General features: G+C 47.2%; 1 protein-coding gene across 5 annotated transcripts in view; it reads right to left on the reverse strand.

The window, feature by feature from the left end:
* MCC (MCC regulator of WNT signaling pathway) overlaps positions 1–22,093 on the reverse strand; it is a 2,118,336-nt gene that overhangs the window by 264,088 nt on the left and 1,832,155 nt on the right. For 4 of the 5 annotated variants that reach the window (XM_069625508.1, XM_069625511.1, XM_069625512.1 and 1 more), the window contains one exon: positions 6,952–7,161. The exons of the other annotated variant lie outside the window; for it this stretch is intronic. In XM_069625508.1, the coding sequence (XP_069481609.1) occupies positions 6,952–7,161 (210 nt within the window). The remainder of the gene's footprint in view (positions 1–6,951; positions 7,162–22,093) is intronic. 5 annotated transcript variants of the gene reach the window in all.

The following is a 22,093-nucleotide window of genomic DNA, read 5'->3' on the forward strand; positions in this document are numbered from 1 at the left end:
GGGAGACATGAGTGGGGGCCTGGTGGAGGGTGCCCCTGGTGGCTGGGGGGTGGGGGTGGTGGGTGACATGAGTGGGGGCCTGGTGGAGGGTGACCCTGGTGGCTGGGGGGTGGGGGTGGTGGGTGACATGAGTGGGGGCCTGGTGGAGGCTGCCCCTGCACTGCTGGGGGGTGGGGGTGGTGGGAGACATGAGTGGGGGCCTGGTGGAGGGTGCCCCTGGTGGCTGGGGGGTGGGGGTGGTGGGTGACATGAGTGGGGGCCTGGTGGAGGCTGCCCCTGCACTGCTGGGGGGTGGGGGTGGTGGGAGACATGAGTGGGGGCCTGGTGGAGGGTGACCCTGGTGGCTGGGGGGTGGGGGTGGTGGGTGACATGAGTGGGGGCCTGGTGGAGGGTGACCCTGGTGGCTGGGGGGTGGGGGTGGTGGGTGACATGAGTGGGGGCCTGGTGGAGGCTGCCCCTGCACTGCTGGGGGGTGGGGGTGGTGGGAGACATGAGTGGGGGCCTGGTGGAGGCTGCCCCTGCACTGCTGGGGGGTGGGGGTGGTGGGAGACATGAGTGGGGGCCTGGTGGAGGGTGACCCTGGTGGCTGGGGGGTGGGGGTGGTGGGAGACATGAGTGGGGGCCTGGTGGAGGGTGACCCTGGTGGCTGGGGGGTGGGGGTGGTGGGTGACATGAGTGGGGGCCTGGTGGAGGGTGACCCTGGTGGCTGGGGGGTGGGGGTGGTGGGTGACATGAGTGGGGGCCTGGTGGAGGCTGCCCCTGCACTGCTGGGGGGTGGGGGTGGTGGGAGACATGAGTGGGGGCCTGGTGGAGGCTGCCCCTGCACTGCTGGGGGGTGGGGGTGGTGGGAGACATGAGTGGGGGCCTGGTGGAGGGTGACCCTGGTGGCTGGGGGGTGGGGGTGGTGGGAGACATGAGTGGGGGCCTGGTGGAGGGTGACCCTGGTGGCTGGGGGGTGGGGGTGGTGGGAGACATGAGTGGGGGCCTGGTGGAGGGTGACCCTGGTGGCTGGGGGGTGGGGGTGGTGGGTGACCTGAGCGGGGGCCTGGTGGAGGGTGACCCTGGTGGCTGGGGGGTGGGGGTGGTGGGAGACATGAGTGGGGGCCTGGTGGAAGGTGCCCCTGGTGGCGGGGGGGTGGGGGTGATAGGGGACATGAGTGGGGGCCTGGTGGAGGCTGCCCCTGCACTGCTGGGGGGTGGGGGTGGTGGGAGACATGAGTGGGGGCCTGGTGGAGGGTGCCCCTGGTGGCGGGGGGTGGGGGTGATAGGGGACATGAGTGGGGGCCTGGTGGAGGCTGCCCCTGCACTGCTGGGGGGTGGGGGTGGTGGGAGACATGAGTGGGGGCCTGGTGGAGGGTGACCCTGGTGGCTGGGGGGTGGGGGTGGTGGGTGACATGAGTGGGGGCCTGGTGGAGGGTGACCCTGGTGGCTGGGGGGTGGGGGTGGTGGGTGACATGAGTGGGGGCCTGGTGGAGGCTGCCCCTGCACTGCTGGGGGGTGGGGGTGGTGGGAGACATGAGTGGGGGCCTGGTGGAGGGTGACCCTGGTGGCTGGGGGGTGGGGGTGGTGGGTGACATGAGTGGGGGCCTGGTGGAGGGTGACCCTGGTGGCTGGGGGGTGGGGGTGCAGGGGGACATGAGCAGGTGTGCAGGGTAGTCCCCTGTTTTGTGGGCTGCCTGCAGGGGCTGTGGAGGGTGTACAGGGAACACCGGTGAGGACCCACCCAGCCTAATTGCGTGTGATAATTCCCGCACACCCCTGTAATACACGTACCTGGCCAAATCGCATGTGAGAATTCCCGCGCACCCCTGTAATACACGTACCCAGCCGAATCGCGTGTAGAACTTCCCGTGTACCCCTGTAATACACGTACCCAGCCAAATCGCGTGTGATCATTCCCACATACCCCTGTAATACACGTACCCTGGCCAATCGCGTGTAGAACTTCCCACGCACCCCTGTAATACACGTACCAAGCCAAATCGCGTGTGATAATTCCCACGCACCCCTGTAATACACGTACCTGGCCAAATCGCATGTGAGAATTCCCGCGCACCCCTGTAATACACGTACCCAGCCGAATCGCGTGTAGAACTTCCCGTGTACCCCTGTAATACACGTACCCAGCCAAATCGCGTGTGATAATTCCCACATACCCCTGTAATACACGTACCCTGGCCAATCGCGTGTACAACTTCCCACGCACCTCTGTAATACACGTACCAAGCCAAATCGCGTGTGATAATTCCCACGCACCCCTGTAATACACGTACCCAGCCGAATCGCGTGTAGAACTTCCCGTGTACCCCTGTAATACACCTACCCAGCCAAATCGCGTGTGATAATTCCCGCGCACCCCTGGAATACACGTACCCAGCCAAATCGCGTGTGATAATTCCCGTGCACCCCTGGAATACACGTACCCAGCCAAATCGCGTGTGATAATTCCCGCGCACCCCTGTAATATACGTACCCAGCCAAATCGCGTGTGATAATTCCTGCGTACCCCTGTGATACACGTGCCCTGGCTAATCGCGTGTAGAACTTCACGCGTACCCCTGATATGCACGTTACCCGCTTTGCGTTCCTTGTTTGGCAGCCCTGTGGACTGGTCCAAGGTTAGCGCTGCCCTTTGCGATGATTTAGCGATTTTGATGGCTTTTCCTTGCGCGAGGGCATTCTTGGGGGCGTTACTGGCGCTGCTGCAGGGTCGCTGCGATACTCTGCGCCACGGCTGGTTTGGGAGCCTGAAATCCATGAATACGCTGTGCGCGGAAATCGGTTTTAGCGCACGTGCCTGGCGCAGTCAATCGCACGCGGACACTCTGCGCCAGCCGCTTGCGACACTTTTCTGCGAAATTCTATGAATTACCCTGACAGTTGCAGCCATTTCAATAAACAGTGCAGTTTCCGCTTTTCTTCCCACTGGTGGCAAACGCCTCCTTCTCCCATCCCGGAAACGAACATTAAAATGTTCCAACCATTGTCCCTTTATTTTATTAAACATGCGTTTTTTTTCTCTCTAGAAAACCATACACTCGACCCTTTCCCTCAGCCCTCTGCTTCCTCCAATTGGACGCCATTTCCTTCTGGAAATCATTAATGTTGTAGCCACGTGATCCTCGCATACAGCATTTCTGATCAACACGCTGGCCTTTTCGGGTCAATAATTACATTAAAAAAACATTCTCATGGGACAATGAACCTCAAAATTCCCCAATAAGTTGGGTTTGGGTCCCTTTGCCTATACCTTCCCAAACGGTGTGCATTAAAGTGCCTCTTACACTAGCATAACCAGAACAGTTTCAGGTACCTCTCCAGCCCATTTTGGTCAGCATGATATTCAAGCTTCACCCTTCTCTGTCTGGCATTGATCGCTAGGGCTCCAAGGCCTCGGGACACCCTGCTTCCTCCATCGAACCCACACCTACTACCAGTACCCCACACTTGTCACTTCCGTTATGCCAGGTGCATGATATAACATCACGTTATAACTTGTGATAGGCACAGACACTCATTCGCAAAGGTGAGTTCCAGTTGGGAGCCCTCGGCGATCACTCTGAATTCTCCCATTGCATTGTGGGAAGCAGAGACCATATTCTGCATAAACTTCCTAAGGGGTATTCATGGTCTAGGATCCACTGAGATTTCCCAGTATGGAAATCCTATTTGGTACCAAGATCTAAATCGCTCCAATTAATAGACCACTTGCATCCTGTCAGCAAACCCCAAAGGGAGTGCCCTTTTCAATGAATGTGACAGTCCTAAATGTTTCCTAATTCGCACCTCGGCTTGGGCCCCTTCTGCTCAGTGATGTGTGATGGCATGGAAACAGTCAGAAAAGGCGCTGTTTGTTCCGCTTTTCACCTAGGCCCATTTGGGAGGGAGGGGGTGAGAAGAGGGGGCGGGGAGGGGTTTCCAGGCATTACTCTCTCCAGAAGCAGATTGGCTTAAACATTAAGACATACATTCTGTCATAATTTCCTGCATTTGAAGTCTCCACTCCCCGTCACGATAATTCCTAGGTTTCAGAGTTTTCTTGCACATGAAAAAGCACAGCGGCAGGGTACCTGGCATAGGAGAGAGGCCTTCGTTTCAGCAGTGCTCGGAAATCAAAAGGTATTACTTTTACATTTGAAGTTTACATCTGTTGTGGTTCTGGAATGAACTATTAGCATGTTCCCCTATTTTCTTTTTAAATGCACACCTGCTTTTCTAGAATTATGCAAAGAAAATCGTGAATTACACAGCAGGTACCCAGAATGTGTAGGTAGTAGCACTGTACCCCACCTCCCCAAGAATGCATTGCTCTTCTGGGATTTCTTTACAGCGCTGTGAGCCGTCCATGAGCAAAACGTAGCACCTGCAAATGACTGTGAAAAGCCCTTAAGACGATTGAACAGGAGTGAAAAATAAATCTTTGACCTTCAATTTCAGACCCTGCACAACATGTTCTTATGGAATGATTAATGAAATGTTGTTGCTACCCATTACTCCACAAACATGTTTTCCAATAACTATGCAAAAGGAAGGAGTATAAGCAAAGCTAGAGAGATCATTGCAAGTCCTGTGCCCAAAGGGCAAAAGTACATAATTTCTTCCACCGTGTGGTAGTGACATTTTGACAGGAGAAGGAAGAAGGATTCAGTGCCTGTTTTGCCAGTGGACTTCCTTCATTGTTTACTTTAGCGTTTATGTTGGAAGTAAGGGAGAATAGTTTTCACTTGGTTTCCTGAGAAATTCTGCTCTCCATTTCCTCTCCCCCTATAATAAACCAAACATGGTCATTTTAAGTGCAAAGAGAATGCACACCTGTAAATAGTGTTTTTAAAAAAGGAGTATTTTATAGATTTCAATAAAGTTCTGTTTTTTCCAGAAAAGAAAAAAAAAACGTGTTTCCATTACGTCAACATTTCCAGAAATGTACATCACTACTTCTGGTTCCACAGTGCACCCCCACCTCAAAGAGGAGATACACGTGTCTGCCCATCAACACTCTTTTGAGCCTTAGCAACATTTCTTCCACTGGGGCCAGCATCCAGTGGCAGCTGTTCGCTAGCTGAGAGGTTCAAGGGTACCATACAACTTCAGGTAGTCCAATACCGTCCATCTAGGGCTGGTCTGAAGTTCTTCGAGGGAAAAGAAGCAGGATCTTACCACTGCATTGGGGCGGGGGGGGGGGCATTGATCACGGACACACAGCTTTGGTCCAGACCTTTGGGCGAGCCCCAAGTCCATTGTAACCAATTATAATCCATCACGAGATGTATAGCCTAGAGACAGGAACACGACAAGCACAGCCCAATGGACTGCTTTTATTTAATCACAGCAAGATCTCAAAATGGAGCCACACGTGGAACGCTGCCACCCTGAAAGTATAGAACAGACCGAGGACTTACTGCTTCTTTAAAGATTATTAACTGAACAAGCACAATATTACCTCGAATAACATCAGGAATCCCATCCTTTTTTCCATGAGAGAATCTTAAACAGAAATGCATTAAGGTTTTATACCTAGACACACCAATTTATGGAATTTCAAGATAACCACTGCTAACCAGTACAAGAAATAGTGACACTGCTAGGCTGAAAATCCCAGAAGAGATCTACCAAATTGACCTGATTCTTATAGAACCTTTAAGCTGCTTTACTTAGCTACAGATTGCTCCTAATTGAATGCATTTGTAAATAAGAACAATACATGCTTAGAAAATGTAAATTAACTTATCTATGTATGTAACGATGGATGCATGTCAATTGTGAAGCAATATTGAACTGTATTAGAACCAAAAATCGGTGTGTGAATCTTGTGAATAAGCGAAAGAAGTGTGTTTATGGATTAACACACGCATTATTGTAGATGATATAATTGTGCCTTGAGAAAGCCTGAGTAAGGGCGAAACTACTGCATGTGCCTCCAAACTGAGTGTGTTGGCACCCCTATTATAATTTTCTTTCATTCCTCTTCTATTGGTACACAACCAATAAATAATTAGAAATGACTTTGATTAGCAACCGACTTACCTAGATCTCATTTGTAAAGTCAATCACACAAAGGCTGGGCGCAAGTAACCTAACAAAAACACTTCTTGCCAATATGTAGGAGCAACATTGGAAATGTGATGAGAAATGAAAATAAAGTAAAAGGGACAGCAGATGGGGGGGGGAGGGCAGAGCATACGCAAAGCAACGTTTTGTTCTGTCAGGAATCAGATGAGCCATCAACAAATCAGGCGCCAGCAAGAAATCTAGGAGGGCCTGACGCTGGCAAACGCTGTTGATTTGACAAGAGCAGGGTGCTGTGGAAACTGCGGTCAGGCTCCGGCCTTAATGCCTTCTCCCTCTCCCCTCCTTTACTATCTTCTCGTGGCCCTCAACCTATTACAGGTGTAATGCCGGTTCTCCAGCAAAACAAAAGGATATCCTCTGTCTTGAACTCTGCATTCAAACGGACTGGACTGGGAAACGCATGTGGGCGATCACAGCAATCCCATGTCAAGTTTAACTTTAAAAGGAGACAAAGGGCGGCCCAATGGTCGATATCCTCTAGGAGAGGAACTTGAAAGCTACCCTGTTTGTAGCAGTTCCCAGGGAACAACCTTGGAAAGCAGAAAGCATCAGATGTTCGATGGAAGAAGCAAAAATCTGAACGCTGGTCAGCCAAAACGCACCCAAGACAGTAAGAAACCATAGCCCCCGACTGACTTTTCCCAACAAGCCCATGAATAAATACAGCAACACCGTTCCCAGACCGCGCCTACTACATCAAAGGAAGCGGCCATCTTCGTGAACCGAACTCACTGTTTGCTCATGTGTAGAACTACGGGCATCTACTCTACCTAACTTGTACATTAAGGAAAGGGGCAGAAATGGGAGAGCGAGGGGGGCAGCAATGAAATGGGGGGAAGAATATAGAGAAATGCCAGATGCGCTGTGCCGCGTGATGCTGACCTTGCCCAGTTTGTCTTTGCTGCCACTGCTGCTAGTTGAGCTGAGGGACCTCATTCTCTGTTCCTTCTGCTCCTCCACCTCAGACTTCAGGTGTTCGATGTGCACCAGGTAGGCCTGCTCCTGCGCCTCCCGCGTGCTGAGCTTCAGCTCCAGAGCCTTCTTCTCTTTCTCTAACAGGTACAGTTGGGCTTTGAGCTCAGCCATCTCCTCCTGTTAAGGAAACAGACAAGAGGCCAGGGAAAATGTGTCATCTGTCTACTCGGAGCAAAGGGGACGCTGCTAAATAAAATGACAGCTTGCCGCCTGCCAACATCAGGACTGCAGTTTCATTTACAAGAGCATATTTAACTTGGGCAGTGACACAGAACGCTGCCTTGCGACTTCTCCCACAGATTCCCCAGCTGTTGCAGGGACAGGTCTGCTGCAGGTGAGTAGTATTGAAAGTTTTTTACAAAAAAACATTTTAACCAGGTTGCAGTGATTCAGACAAAAATTAACAGGTTTGAAACCACATGTACATTGAAAAAGCAGACCCCAGGGGTGCAATCCATCTGGCACATTCTTACAGCAGGAGGGAATAACATAGTTTCACTCAAATGTTTGGTGCGGTTGCCGAAGCTTAAAGAGAGCGTGAGTGTGTGAGTGTGTGTATATATATATATATAGCAATGGCTTGCCAGCTCTATAATTGAGAGGAACTAACATAATAAATGGCAATGATAAAAGCAGGAAGTCTGACCTTGAGCGTCAGCAGAATGCATTTTTGGGTTGAGCAACATGTGTTCCGTTTTTGTATATAAAGAAAGGATACTATAAGTTTATGATCGATAATAGTATAAATGTGGATGAGAGTGCTGCACAGCACATTAATAGTTGAACAAAGATGTAATAATTAGAAATATTAAACAATGGTTTTCAAAGATAGTCACAAACATTCTGAGTATCAGAGACAAGACAGCGATCATTTTATCTACAGTGTCTGCAGCGGAGAAGACATTGGCATTTTCGATGTATCCCAATTTTTACACCAGTGCTCTTGCAAACTTTCAACCAAATGTCCTCTTGGAAATCTTTTTCGAAGGCTGTAAATGAAGACATCATTCCAGATGCACGCGTCTCCCGTACTCTTACTCTCTCTTTCAAAGCCAGCCGAAGCCTTCCACCCCAGCGTCCAGTGCCATGTTCTGGCCGCGGCACCTACCACACTGCGCAAAATGAAACCTCCTATGGACAGTAGAATGCAGGTGGCCTGCTCGACGCCCTCTTCTCACAGTACTAGGGTAACACCACACCTTTAGGATCACAGAGCCGGTGGACACTCTCTTTGCCCAGCCCTTGTGCCTCTGAGTGAAAGAGCAGCAAAAAAGAGGAGAGTGAAATAAAAAGAATGGGTGGATATCCAAGTCTCCTGGGCAAAAATCTTGAAATCAAATTGACCCTGACACTATGATGGGGTTCAGGGGATATATCATGGAGTTAAATGACAAGAGCTACAAGAAATACATACAAAATAAAAGGAATACAAACTCTGATGAACTTCACAAATACAAAACACGTGCAATTGTCAATTACAAAACAAAACACCTAGATGGAACATTTTGAAAATAATGTACACGCATTTCAAATGTTTTCCAATTTGACTGTTATTCAAAAAAATACATAACTTGGGACAGAATGTGTTGGAGACCAATTCTCAAAAGTTGTTTCCGACCTGTATATTCCCCCATTTCATGGCTGCTCCCCTTGCTCACAAATTGCTTCCCCTTAGACTATTTCTTTGTGTCTTTTAATGCTCGGCACACCAAAACATGGCCATTTCAGGGTGTAATGGATAAAGAAGGGAAGGCGGGAGAGGACGCGTAGGGGGAGGGCGTCTGCAGGTGCATTTACAGCGGCCCCCAAGTCCCAGTGCAGAAACGTCACCACCTTTGAAGGGTAGAGGAGAGGGCGGGAGGAGGCAGGGTCGGTCAGGGGTATAACACGGTCTCGGGCATCAATGAAAAAGTGGCCCAGTGGCTAATGGCAATTAATTCCTTTTGTGACAGATTGTTTGAGTGGTACCCAAGGAGGAGGTTTTTGAAAAAATGTGATGCAAACCGCATTTTAAAGAATATTTATTCATTAACACTGGTCAAAACTACTAGCCACATGGTGAAGTAACTTTTCAAACTGGCCCAAATCAACTCCATCAGAGCCATCTCAGCAACAACAGCATTTCTCTCTAGTGTTCCCCTGCTCGACATCTGCAGGGCTGCTATGTGGAGGTCTACCCACACCTTCACGAAATTCTACTGTGTCGACAGGGATTCCAAGGAGGAGTCCCAGGTCAGCCAAGTGGTGCTACACAACCTGCTCATTTGAGATGGGTCTGTTCCAGCGGTAAGTGTATTGCTTCTGTGAGCCTTGCCATCTCCCGTGGTTGTGTATATGTACTGCAGTGTAATCGTATTCATGAGCATGTGAATCCATGCCAGACCCCATGCTGGAGAAGGAACAAGTTACTTACCTATAACTCTTGTTCTCCAGCATGGGTCTTGCATGGATTCACATACAAACTCTCCCTCCTTCCCCTCTCTGGCTCATTTTGATTCATACTGCCACTTTACATGCACTACCAAATCTGAAGATGGCCATCAGGGGTGGTGTTTAGGAGGACAAGTGTCAGTGGCTGGAGGCAGTATGACCCAAAGGACACTGACAGGCTATAGAGGAGAAAAACAGTTTATTTTTTAAATGAAACTGCTTTCTTTTTAGCGAGGATTCCCAGCATGACGACAGGGAATATTCATGAGCATGTGAATCCATGCAAGACCCCATGCTGGAGAAGGTGAATGTTATACAGCAAGGCTAGCCAAGTGCATAGAGCCATAGGAAACGAACAAACAACACCCTAAGTTAAATACTATAATTGTGAAACAAGACAGGTACCAGAGAGTGCCAGTGCTAAGAAGTCGGGGAAAGAGAGACGTGTCTTGTTGAGTAAAACTGGAGGGATTTGGACATTTGAAATAAAACTGGAAGAAAAATTAAGTAACAGTTTTCTTTGGCAGGGAATGTGCAATCAAAGCATGCACATCTCGTGAAGCCTCTCGCAGCTGACATGCGTCAGGGAGGTGAGGCACCAAAGGGAGGTGAAGAAGATTTAAAAAAACAAGAACGAGGAGCAAGCAGAAAGTTAAAAAAGTCTCTGCTCCTAGCTGCAATATCTGACACGGTCCATACGGAAAAAGGGACTGGGGTGAGGCACCGGAGGATGTGGCCTCTGAGGGGTGCGTTCCCAGGTCCAGGTCTGCGTCCCCTCACGCCGGACTAAATTTAAAGGGGAAGCTCAATGTTTCACTCCCAAAGGTTCCGGTACCATCCCCATGTTGGGAGACGCATGTAAGGATGGAGGAAAGGGGATGGGATGTGTGAGTAAGAGCAATAGAGGATTAAGTGCTTAGCGTTTCCAATTCTCCCTTGTCCTTACAGAGACAACAGTTTTATCTATGGGGATCTAATGTTAGAGGCCCACTCTTTCTAACGTGCATGCATAATTCAGCGCGAGCCTATGCGGGCAAATGGTCTCATTTTCTAGAGAAACTAATATATTTACCCACTGCTGCATTTTTTCATATATCATCCTCGACCCAAATACAGTTCCTTTTTTATTTGCACTGCAAGTCCCTGCATCTCCCAAAGAGCAGATTCATGCTGATGCCCAAACTTAGTTAAAGTGGGAACCCCTCTGTGATGCTGGAAATGCATCGGAGGGACAGGGCCTCTGTATCCTTGTCCTTTACTGCTTTTCATCGTGTGTTCTGTCGTGGTTTCCGCGCAGGAGTTCATGTGGGACTCCTGGCGGTGCAGCTCTCTTTTGGTTTGACCCATGGGATACCCTTATGGCACCCCTGGGTGGGGGTATAACCCCGTGCCCCTAGTGTATATTTTTGGGCACCTGTGGGTGTCCCACAGAGCAGGGTATGGGCTGGTGGCAGCTCCATGCTGAATTTGACAGGTGCTCTGAGTATCCTCCATTTTGGGATACCCAGGCCCTGCCATTGGGATCAGTTGATTCCAGATAGGAAACAGATGGCCCCCGTGGCCTCTTGCTTTCTATTACCTGTTACCTTGTTTTCCCAAAGTCCTGGGAAGCCCCAACTCTGTCCCTTCCCCCTGACCGGCTGTTGGGTGGAAGTTCCATATATGGTGGTGTTGTGAAGTCCAGGCCAGACTGGCTGGAGCCTTCCCAGTGACTGTAGGTTGTGGGTACACCCTGTGGGTGGGACCTGGGTGAATGGAGTGTGTGACGAATATGCATTCTGTGTTGTGGGTGTCTAGTATCTGGTGTTTGACACAATGACTGAGACAGCCCTGCCCGAAACTGGTATGAATGCAGTGTGGAGTGTTGAATGGCTGGGCACTTGTCCCAATACACATAACTTGTTGTGAGTGTCTGGAGAGGAGTGAATGGCCTGAATGCCCTATGCACCTGATTGGCTGCCTGCCTGCATGAATGCCCTTCTGACCGATTGGTTGCCTGAGTGTGACCCAGCAGAATGAATGGGAGACCAACTAGTATATCTGGGGGCCACTCACTGCTAGAATTTGTGTTCAGAAGCTGAAGAGTAACTGGAGTGAACCTGAAGCTTAACCTTGAAGCTCTGCTGGAAGAGAAGAAATGCTGTTGCTCTCCTTCACTATCTGAAAGCTGCTGTGTCTCCAAGAACTGACCCAGAGAGGACCTGGTAAGGCGCCCTCTTCCCGAGCTACGAGGGAACATCGTGCACCAGCTGATCTTTGGCAAACCTCCCTGGTAGACAGACCTACGACAGGCTGTCGACTGGAGTTGGGGACTGCAGCGGAATCCCAAAGAGAAGCGCCCGGACTGTTGTCTGCCACTGTCAACGACCGCCATCGCCGACTGCAGCCGCCCTGCTCCCGTTTGTCTAAGAAATTAATTTGAGCCAAGGACGCTCTCGTCTGCATCGCCGCCCGCTTTATCCCGCTGGAGAAGGCCCGACCGTCGACGCGCCGAGGTGCATCCGCCGGTGGGTTTCCCGCCACCTAAAGACCACAGAGACGCCAACGACTCGACGCCCTTGCTGGGCCACAGTTCTTCAACATCTCTTTGCTGTCCAGAACTACCATCACCGATGTGCCCCGCATGCCTCTTCCTGGCAGGACGCCAACGCTCTGTCGTCGATGAGCACCACTAGGAACGAAGCTGCCACTTCACCGCCGTAGTTCACCCTGTTCTCCGTTGGACGTTCGACGACCCGTGACTCCTGCCTTAAAGGGAGGGCACTCAAGAAGGCCCGTCGATTCCCCGATGACGAACGCTACAATTCCAGGTACATTGGGGCTGTAGAACTATTGTAGAGGGAAATAAGACTCGTAGAACAATATATGGACTGGGCTTGTGATACATCTTTGCTTTACAGGTTGCCCAGGTGGGGGGGGGATCTCCACACAGAATTGTGCCTAGTTGGTAAAGGCCAGTATTCTGCCAATTGTTCAACCCTCTTGCTTTCCTTCCCCTCTCTACTGCTGGTTTCCTCTTTATTGATCTGTGTGGCATTTTGACAGTATAGTTGATGCACATTAATGAGATCTGATAATAATTGTGGTACCACTTTAGTACTCTATATATTTACCATTATTGATTTTCTGAGCACAAAGTGAGTTATTGTGATAGTGTACATAACCTTGAATATTAATTATATAAACACTGTGTTTTAACTAATACAGTGGGTGGACATTCCTTTGTGGGGGCTTGGGGACTACATTGTACTTAAGAACCAGGCTGCATCACCTCCTGAGAAGCTAGGCCTTGATTGCTCGACTACGTTACCAATAATAGAGATCTTGGCTGGGGTCCTCTGTGCCTCTCCTCTACCATATCGAGAGCAGAAGTACAGACACCCCCCTCCAGTCTTTACACCCTCCGACATCAATAGACCATAGTAGAGGGTTTGAGGTACCGCCTGCATTACCTCAAAGTGAATTAGAAGTTTATTGCAAAGAAATCAGGACTTCCCAATAGACCATACCAAATTCCTAAAATATCACGCATATTCAGCAAGAGGGGGGCAAGCTTAGAAAGTTTTTCCAAACTATTCCCTCGAAGACAGAGAGCCATTTAGATAAGAAATTAAGCACAATTTCCAATTCGTATAGAACACATGGAATAACTTTCAATTCATGAAAGCTGTTAACCAGAATCAGAGACAATCTACAAAAGTTAGAAAGTATCCTCCATATTTGAAATGCAGGGGTAACAATATTCTCTTTATCCGCAACCACGTTAACCTTTCTCAGTTACAATTGTACATAACAACACCCAAGTATCTTAGCTAAGAGACTATTGCAAATTGGTATTTTAATGTTTTCATTGAAACTTTAAAATGTTGTGTTACGTGAGAAGTTTATTAGTTTATCTTACATTTGTGTGTATTTAGGATCAAGTAGTTGTTCAATGCATACAACATTATTCTCTTTGTATTGTAGGCCAGTAAATGTTTGCTTTAACAGTGCAATGTTATCGGCATAAGCCAGCCAACACACATTTAAGTGGCTTAATTTAAGAGGAAACTCTCTCAGATTATATATTTAGAGAGGGCGAGATGGAGAGAGGGAGAGATGGAGAGAGGGAGAGATGGAAAGAGAGGGAGAGATGGAAAGAGAGGGAGAGAGAGAGAGAGAGAGAGAGAGAGAGAGAGAGAGAACAGGTGCTAAAATACATCCGTGTCTCAAACCCGAAAGGATCTTCACCTTTCTAGACAGATGTTCATTATTCAGTCTGACCGGAATGTGGGTGTTATCATGTAATAACAATTTTCAATAAGCCTGTAGTGAGCAAGAGGGTAATTTATACCAAGGCCTTCCCCAATCAACTTCATCGAAAGCCGCTGTCAGATCTAAACTCGCACAGAATAAAGATGAAAATATAGAACGTAGTCTCTGCAACTGACATAGCATGTAAATAAGATTGTTAAGGGCTATGTTCAAACCTTTCCTAAACTGTGTCTGAAATTTGGAGAATCCCCCCAATTTAATTACCCATGCTTCTAAATCATCCAGGACGAGAAGGGATTAAACTTTGCTCTTAATATCCAATGGGATGATAATTTTTTTGTTTTTGGTTCTCTCTTTTTTTATTTATTTTTATTAATGGGCGTAATTATAGCAGTAGTCCACAAACATGGGCGAATCATGTAACTGATTAAAGCTCTGAAGAGGATGTACAACATATTTGCCGAAATAATAGGGTTATGTTTCAAGCCTGTGTTAGACCAGCCATTTGGACCAGTGGCTCTGGAATTTAAAATTGATCATTTCATTACGATTTTTCTGTTCCAGGGTTTCAAACTTGGACAATGAATATGTGTCTGCACACTACTGTCCAATTGAAAAGCGTACTCCTCAAAAAATAGGTGCAGAAAGACTCAGAGGAGATCGGATTAGCTAGCAAATCCAAAGATAGTACATACTTATTTGTCAATAGACTCCAATATTCAGCTGGGTTTCCCCTTCAGTAGTTTAATCATTTGTGACTCTCTGAAAATCAGCATGCTCTGTTTGTACCACGTCAAACAATTTTTATATTGCTGTTGCCACGTCTTTTGCACCTGTTGGTAAAAGGGGATGATTACACCTGCTTTATGTATTCTGAGATTTCTAATCGTTTTCCTCGTTTCTTGCTTTGAATTAGGCAATCAAATGCATGCTCTTTTTTCGAATCCAAAAATGTTTAAACCTTATGATTCCCAGGGCAAGAAGAATTGGTCCACTCTTGTACTGTGTCCGAGAAGGATCTAGGAATTATTTTAACTATTTTTCCACCATATTTGAGTCACCCAACCAATCCTTAATAAAGTTACAGATGTTGCAGAGATTCTTACTTGATTCTTTGGCTAGAGGGATTGCCTAGTGTAGCATTAAGAGTTATGATTTAAATATCTAGTCTGTAAACATGCAATTTTCAAACAATTCAGAATGATCGGTCACGGTGGTCAGTGTTATTTCAAAATGTAGAAAAATGTAGTACAGACTAATACACGAAAATTTAGTCTTTTATAGATTTAGTTTCACCCCTGCACAAGTATGTGCGCACTCTAATTTCCCAGTTACGGTACCGTTCAAAATACATAAACCCGATGCGGATACAAATTCAGCCCATCTTTTCCCACTCTTATTGCTTTTTACGTATCAATAACTCAAAAGTCATATCACCAACAAGGGGCGTTTGAAGGCAATTACAGTCGAAGTCACCGGCAATCAAAACAGTTAATGCAGAACTTGATGCCAGTTATTAAATAGCAATGAAATTTAATTCAGAAGTCGAGTGTCTTTGTAAGAAGAGGGATTGTTGTACACATTCACACTGAGTAATTCAAAGTGCCAGTTACATCTGGGCCAAGTAGTAAAGATAAAGGGAGTGCTGCAGCTAGCCGTTTGGTGGTCTGTGCAGACCAAGATGTCCGCATTTGACGATATTGAAGTGATCTTGATCACTGCAGATTTAGGTGACCCACAAGGCTTGTGTGAGAAATAATCTGTAATTTTCCCACACCCATGTTTTAAGTACTCGGAACTAGAGTCACCTGCAAGTGAGAATTGGATGCCAGGTTTTATGAGAGCATTCATACCTTCATGGGATGTGGATGAGCCCTCCACTACAAGTCATTCTGGGCTTTGCTCTATGGAAAAGACAAGCATGGACACAACCGCACAATCAATGAGAGATGTTAAGTCATTGGGCACAATTGAGCTGGCCAAATTATGCTTTGAAGGATCTACGATTCTGCCATTATTCCTTGGGTTACCCGGTTCAGTGTTCAGCATTTGTCCAGGCAATATGAGACTGAATCACGCAAAAGAATTAAAAGAAAACTGCTTACCGCGAAGTAGGCACAAATCAGTGGTTAAAGCGAGTGCTATTGGGAACGATATTGTCTCACGTCGCTTGCCACCCACTGTCATAAACCACCACAAGCTGCACTTCCTGGCACTTTGTGGTACTTCACGCCCAGTAATGAGTTTTATGCTGGCAGCGTTGGTTCCGTCTCATCAGGCAACCACTAATGGGCATGTACAGCACATTTCTCGCTTGTCTGTTACTCTCTAGTGGACTTCATATCGGCCAAGCTTAATTCACACGCCTGGGACACTCCTGCCAGAAACTGCACTACCCGGCACTTTGCGTATAGGAACTAGGTTTTTATCTACAACTAAAGAAAGAATGTGAAAGCCTAAGCATAAAATGTCAGGATGAGGTAAACTATAGAGTATCTGAGGTATTCTGTCTAGTACGGATACTGATCGCCCTCATGATCTCGGTTCTACTCACAATCTCGAGAAACAGTGTTCAACACACTTCATTTTCACAATCACAGTCTCAGGGATATAGCACCCATCTTGATATTTGTAATCTGTACAATGATATAGTGCCTCAGTAACTTGTTGCTCCCAGGGGTATAGTGTCCAGCTCTCTCTCCAGGATACAGTGCACCCCTCACTCTTGCCACAGATGGTCTCAAGAACCCACAAGAATGGTTTAAAGGTTTTCATTTTGTAGAGATCAAATAATTCACAATCTTAATCTTAACAATATGACTGAAATGTGGCATACTAAAGGCCGTCCCCCTCTCGTCTCTCACGGGCTTCCTGCCTCTATAGTCCACGTTCCCTATATCCGAAGTTGACACCTACTGTTTTCAACTATCTAGGGTGATGGCCTAAAGGTCTTTGATTTTTCTATCTTGCTCCCTCTGCGGGTCTTACAGGGTGAACCTATCCTGACAACTCCCCAGGATTTGAATTGCAATGTTGTCTGTTCCCTTTCCAAAGGCCCAGTTCCTCTCATTCTGGGCTTTCATGCCCTTGCATTACCTTCCCTGAATATGTTTCGCCTTACTCACCCTCTCCTCTCACTTCCTTACTCCACTTCCTCCATCTTGCTCGCTCTCCTTCCCTTCTCCACTCCCTCCTTCTGTCCCTCTGATGTTCCCACAATCTCCTAGCTTCATCTACCTTCTCTCCTCTCTACTCTGCCAGCCTCTGATCTTCTGCGCTTTACTCTCCTCCCACCTCTGTACTCTCTTTCCCACTAATCTTTTCACACAATGCAGGGATGCAGGGCTCCACTCTCTTCAGGGATTCAGTATCCTGCTCACTTTGGTGGGACACAGGGCCCCACTCCCTGTTCAGGGAGACAGGGTCATGCTCACTCTTCAGGTGCATAGGGCTCCACTTACTTTTCAGGGAGAGCAGGTCACACTCACCTTTCAGGGAGACTGGGTCATGCTCACTTTTCAGGGAGACGGGACCATGCTCACTTTTCAGGGAGACAGGGCCATGGTCACTCTTCAGGAATCTAGTGTCCCTCCTACCCTTAAGGAATATAGTGTTCAGGCATGTGTGCTTTTTTATGCCTTGCAGTCACTTAGGCCTCTCGGACTCCAAGGACCAATGGCTGTGTCAGGCCTTTCAGTCTTCATAGGACAGTTTCCTCCTTTACCTCTGCCAACTGGCATATTCTGCCCCAGTGAATACGCTGCTACTGCAATGGAGGATGGTCTGGGAAGGGTTTGGACCATCCCGGTGTCTCCCTGGGTTATGGATGAATGCTGTCAGTTGCCTAACATTCTCAAGCCTTATATAGACCACTCAATTCAATAGCCAACTCTGCATTGGTTGATCTCACACTTTGTTTGTGCTGGCCCTTCAAATAAGCTCTTGTACACAATGATGGCAGTAGCTTTGCATATTAGGTGTCTGTGGCCCTCCAATGGTTGAAAACCCTTGCTGGGCATCTTTAAATTGGGTGGAAATCATGTCTTCCACACCAGACTGGGCTCTGACTGCCTGTGGCTCCAGAGGCGGCTTTGATGGTGCCCACAGTTCTGCTGTGCTCCATTCTTGGGGCCAGCATTTCTAGGGTTTGGGTTATTAAGGTTCCACGATTGACTCTTCTTACAGAGGACTCTGCAGCAATCAAGGGTGCTGTGCGGTGCTGTTGGGCAATACCACTAAGGCTTGGTTAGTAAGTCACTGCAAGGCTCCCTTATAGCATTTGAGACTGTGGTAATGGATGCTGCTCCGTTGTGTTTCTTGTTTGTACCAAAGGGTCTCCGTTAGTGAGTTTCTGGGCCAGTTGGGACTCTGTGAAAAGGATGGCAATTGGCTTAGATGGCTTGTGTGTCCTGATGACCTATTAACTTATACGTCTTACTAATACAAGTTTCCTCTGACTAGGGAAAAGCTGGGGAACAGGTCTTTTAGAATAAGAAAAAGTAGCTTACCAAAGCTCAGGAATATCTCCTTGAGCATGGACAAGGAATGAGAGGGAGTCTTTGAACCACACCCAGTGCGGACTCCAGGAAGCACACAGTTTTGGTGAAAAGCCTCTGCTAGACTTGTTTTCCCAATCTCACTGAAACATGGTTCAGGCCATCTGGCACATCCTGAAATGTACTGCTTCCTCCTTGACAGAACATCGTCAACATATCAGAATTGGGTCCTCAAAGTCTTCTACCAAACTCATTGCATTCAGCTTTCCTCAAGGAGCAACATTACCACCACCTCAAACATATGTACATGGCACCCCTGCGTGGCCATCAGCCCATACAAACAAAAATTACAAATGTATGCTGATGACATAGAAATCCACATGCACCTTGGGGAAAACTAAGCAGATTGAGATAGAATTTCAAACTCCCTTAGTAACATTCATTCAAAACCCAGTCCCCACCCTGCTTCAACAATGCCAAATCTAAAATCATGTTCAACAGAGCTAATTTTAACACCACCTTACCCTTCTCTTGGCCCAAGGACCTGGTTAATTCACCACTTTTTGCACAGAAGGTAAACCACCTCAGTGTTTTGCCAATCCCTGCTTCTTCTCAAGGGTAACCAAAATAGCAAACTGACAAATCATGATGCTCGGCAGGACCTTTCTGCTGCTTCAGACAAAACATTGCACCAAACTCACCAGTGCGCAAGTTTTTTCCCACCTGGACTACTGCAATGCAGTTTGCACATTAACCCCAAAGAAAGTTTCTAGAACTTGAACGACTCAGGAATCAAGCTGTCAGGTTGTGGTTGAACCTTTGGAAGTGGGACTACATCAATCCGACCTTACAACATCTCCAATGGCATTTAGAAGAGCAGAGAATCGAATTTAAAACACTGTACATATTTTTTGAATCCCTTAACCGGGTAGGTCCGGAAAACCGCCAGAACCGAATTTCCAACTAACCCAGACGCATCCTCCATTCCGGAAATGCAAGCCTCTATGCCCAGCCTAAATTCAATTGGAAGAAACTGGGTGGGAGAGACCTCAAGGCCCCAAACTTTGGAAATCACAAGATCCACAGATCAGGTATCTTTGAACTATCTCTGCAAGAAAGCATCTGCCAACCTTCCAAAATCCACAAGGACCCCTAACCCCTGCCCTAACAGTACACATCATGAACACCCAGATTACTCCTACCAAGATTTACAGGAATAACGCCTTGAAGAATGATATATACAAATGAACCATTTTAAGTGCTCTATCCCTTTGATACCACAATGATCTGGACATTTCGCATTTCAAAAGGACTTTTGGTAACATGCATGCACTTAAAAACAAAAATATATTTATTAAATATTTTAATTCGCTAGTTTGCAGAGGGTGGCCAGTGAACACGATAGAAAACAAGGGACGGTTAATTAGGTTGTTGTAGTAGCATGGGCGATGGTGGTGTTGCAGTGCTACTGAGCGCCAGGACCCTAGACTTGCATGAGAACGTGTTTGAGGATCTCGTTTGGGACCATCCATGACATCTATTGGATTGAGGGTGTTTATTTTGAGTACTTAATTTCTCCATCGTTTATCTCTGCATGGTGAGTAGGCCCTCCCGTAATCGTGCACCATTTCTTAACTTCAGTATGTCAGAATATGGCGTACAAATGTCTCAAATCTGAGCTGCTGGTTTACACCCTAACAGTCAAATTAGAACATACATTTCTTACTCCGTCGTACCTTGGGTGGCACACCTATGCTAATATGTTGCGTGGGTAGATCAGTACACTGTCCCTTAGTAATAGTCCACCAGAGACTTCTTTCCATGCCCAATTTTAAGAGGGCCTCGTCCAAGTTTTATCTTTTTTATATTGCCAAGTTATAAAGTTAAGGTTCAAAAAGCAGAGGTCCCTTTTCAACAAGGGATATCACTGAAATGTTACTGTTGATATCCTATTGCAAGTACCAGGCAATTAATGCTTCAGGTTTATGGACGTTATAACGAAAGAGAAGCGAAAGCAAAAGGCAGATTGCTATATGGTAGAACAAATGTTAGTCTTTATTATGCTATGTTAGTTATTTCTTGTTAAGCACTAGCGGTGCTGGCATAAATGCAACAGCATGTGATGCTGTGTGTTTCATTAAAGACAGCCTAACAACTTGGGGATGCACTATTGCACGTACATAGACCAGGAAAAGATATCAGATTGAAATGCATAAGCAGAAAATGATTATTCTTTTAACTACATAGCGGGCACATTTTTAATTAACATATTCATTTATTAGAAGAGAAATAAGTGCCATGGAGACAACGCAAAGAGGATGTCTTTCCACACAACAAGCAAGACTGCACTGAAGCTGAGCAGGCAACGCAACACCAATGTACGTGTAGAAAAAGAGGTAGAGAACGAATGATTAAACTGCATACAATTCACACACTATAGGTTCCACATTTAAAAAAAATGTCGGATGAGTATTTGAAAATATGATCTTTAGACATGATTTGTTTTGGATTCAAATTGGCCAAATAAGGGATTGGGTTTTCATTTTATATATCTGATGAATATTCATCCAGTGCCTTTACTGTGGCTGCCCAATGTGAATGTATAAACATAACATAATAAGAAGTTGCAGAGCTATCACACCTGATGAGGTCATCAGAGTTGCGCGCTCCATGAAGGTCTCCTCCAAACATGTCTCCCTCTGTTCCTCCAGAACCATCAAGGACAATATTGGTACACTTGCAGATTTCTGCAAGCATTGGACTGGCTGACCTCCTTCCTCAATGACCATCCGTCCCAGGATATTCTGGGCTCTTTCTCCTCCTCCAATCCTATCTTCGCCTGCGGCGTCCCCCAGGGCTCTAACCTTTCTCCCTGGCTCTTAAACACCTATCTTGCTCCGCTTGCACACCTAATTTCCACCTTCTCCCCCAACATTCAGTGTTATGCAGATGACACACAACTCTTCTTCAAACTTCCCGCTGATCATCTCCTTACTTCCTCCATCATTCCCGACTGTTTATCTGCCATCCAGTCCTGGTGTATTTCCCATGATCTCTGCCTCAACTCCAGCAAGACCGAGATCTTTCCTATTGGGACTCCTGCTCCCTCTTTTGTCCTCTCCCTCTGGCCATCTTCAATGAGCTCTCCCCTTCTCCTTCATCTGAAGCCAGAAACCGTGGAGTCATCTTCAACTCCTCTCATTCCTTCCTCCCTCCCTCACATTCAGGACCTTCCCAAGAAGGCCCACTTTCAACCCCACTTCCTCAAAGGAATTCTTCTGTTCCTCACTTTCCCTAGAAGCTCAATGTCTCTAAATCTCTGGTTCTTTCTAGGCTAGACTACTGCAATAGCCTTTTTCTTAATCTACCATCTTCTCTGCATCCCCTCCAGCTAATCCAGAATAGGGCTCCAAGACTTATCCTTGGCCTCAAGCCCAGGGACTGCATCTCTCCAGCCCTACAATCTCTCCATTGGCTCCTGGTCACTCAAAAGATCAAATTCAAATCCCTCTGCAACATCCATACGTCTTTCTGGGGTTGGGGACCATGCCATCTACAACTGGCTCTCACTAAATACTCTGCCTCTAGATCTTTACGTTCCTCCGGTGCCAACTCTGTGTGTCAAGCGCTTCGCTAAACAGCAAGCTTGTGGCGGATCTCTTTCCTTGGCAGGCTCCCTCCTATGGAACAGCCTCCTCCTTCCTCTTCATCTTGAGCCGGATCTCCTCAAATTCCGGAAGCTCCTCAAGACCTTCCATTTCTCCTCCTCGTTCCCTTGCTCCCTCCTCTGCTAAACACCACAGTTTCTGGGATTGGTAAGCAGGGCCTTATGTGTCCTCCTGGGTCTGGCTTCCCACACCCAATCGCCT

Source organism: Ambystoma mexicanum, chromosome 6p, assembly GCF_040938575.1.
Source record: "Ambystoma mexicanum isolate Mex_15411 chromosome 6p, UKY_AmexF1_1, whole genome shotgun sequence".
Lineage (NCBI taxonomy): Eukaryota > Metazoa > Chordata > Amphibia > Caudata > Ambystomatidae > Ambystoma > Ambystoma mexicanum.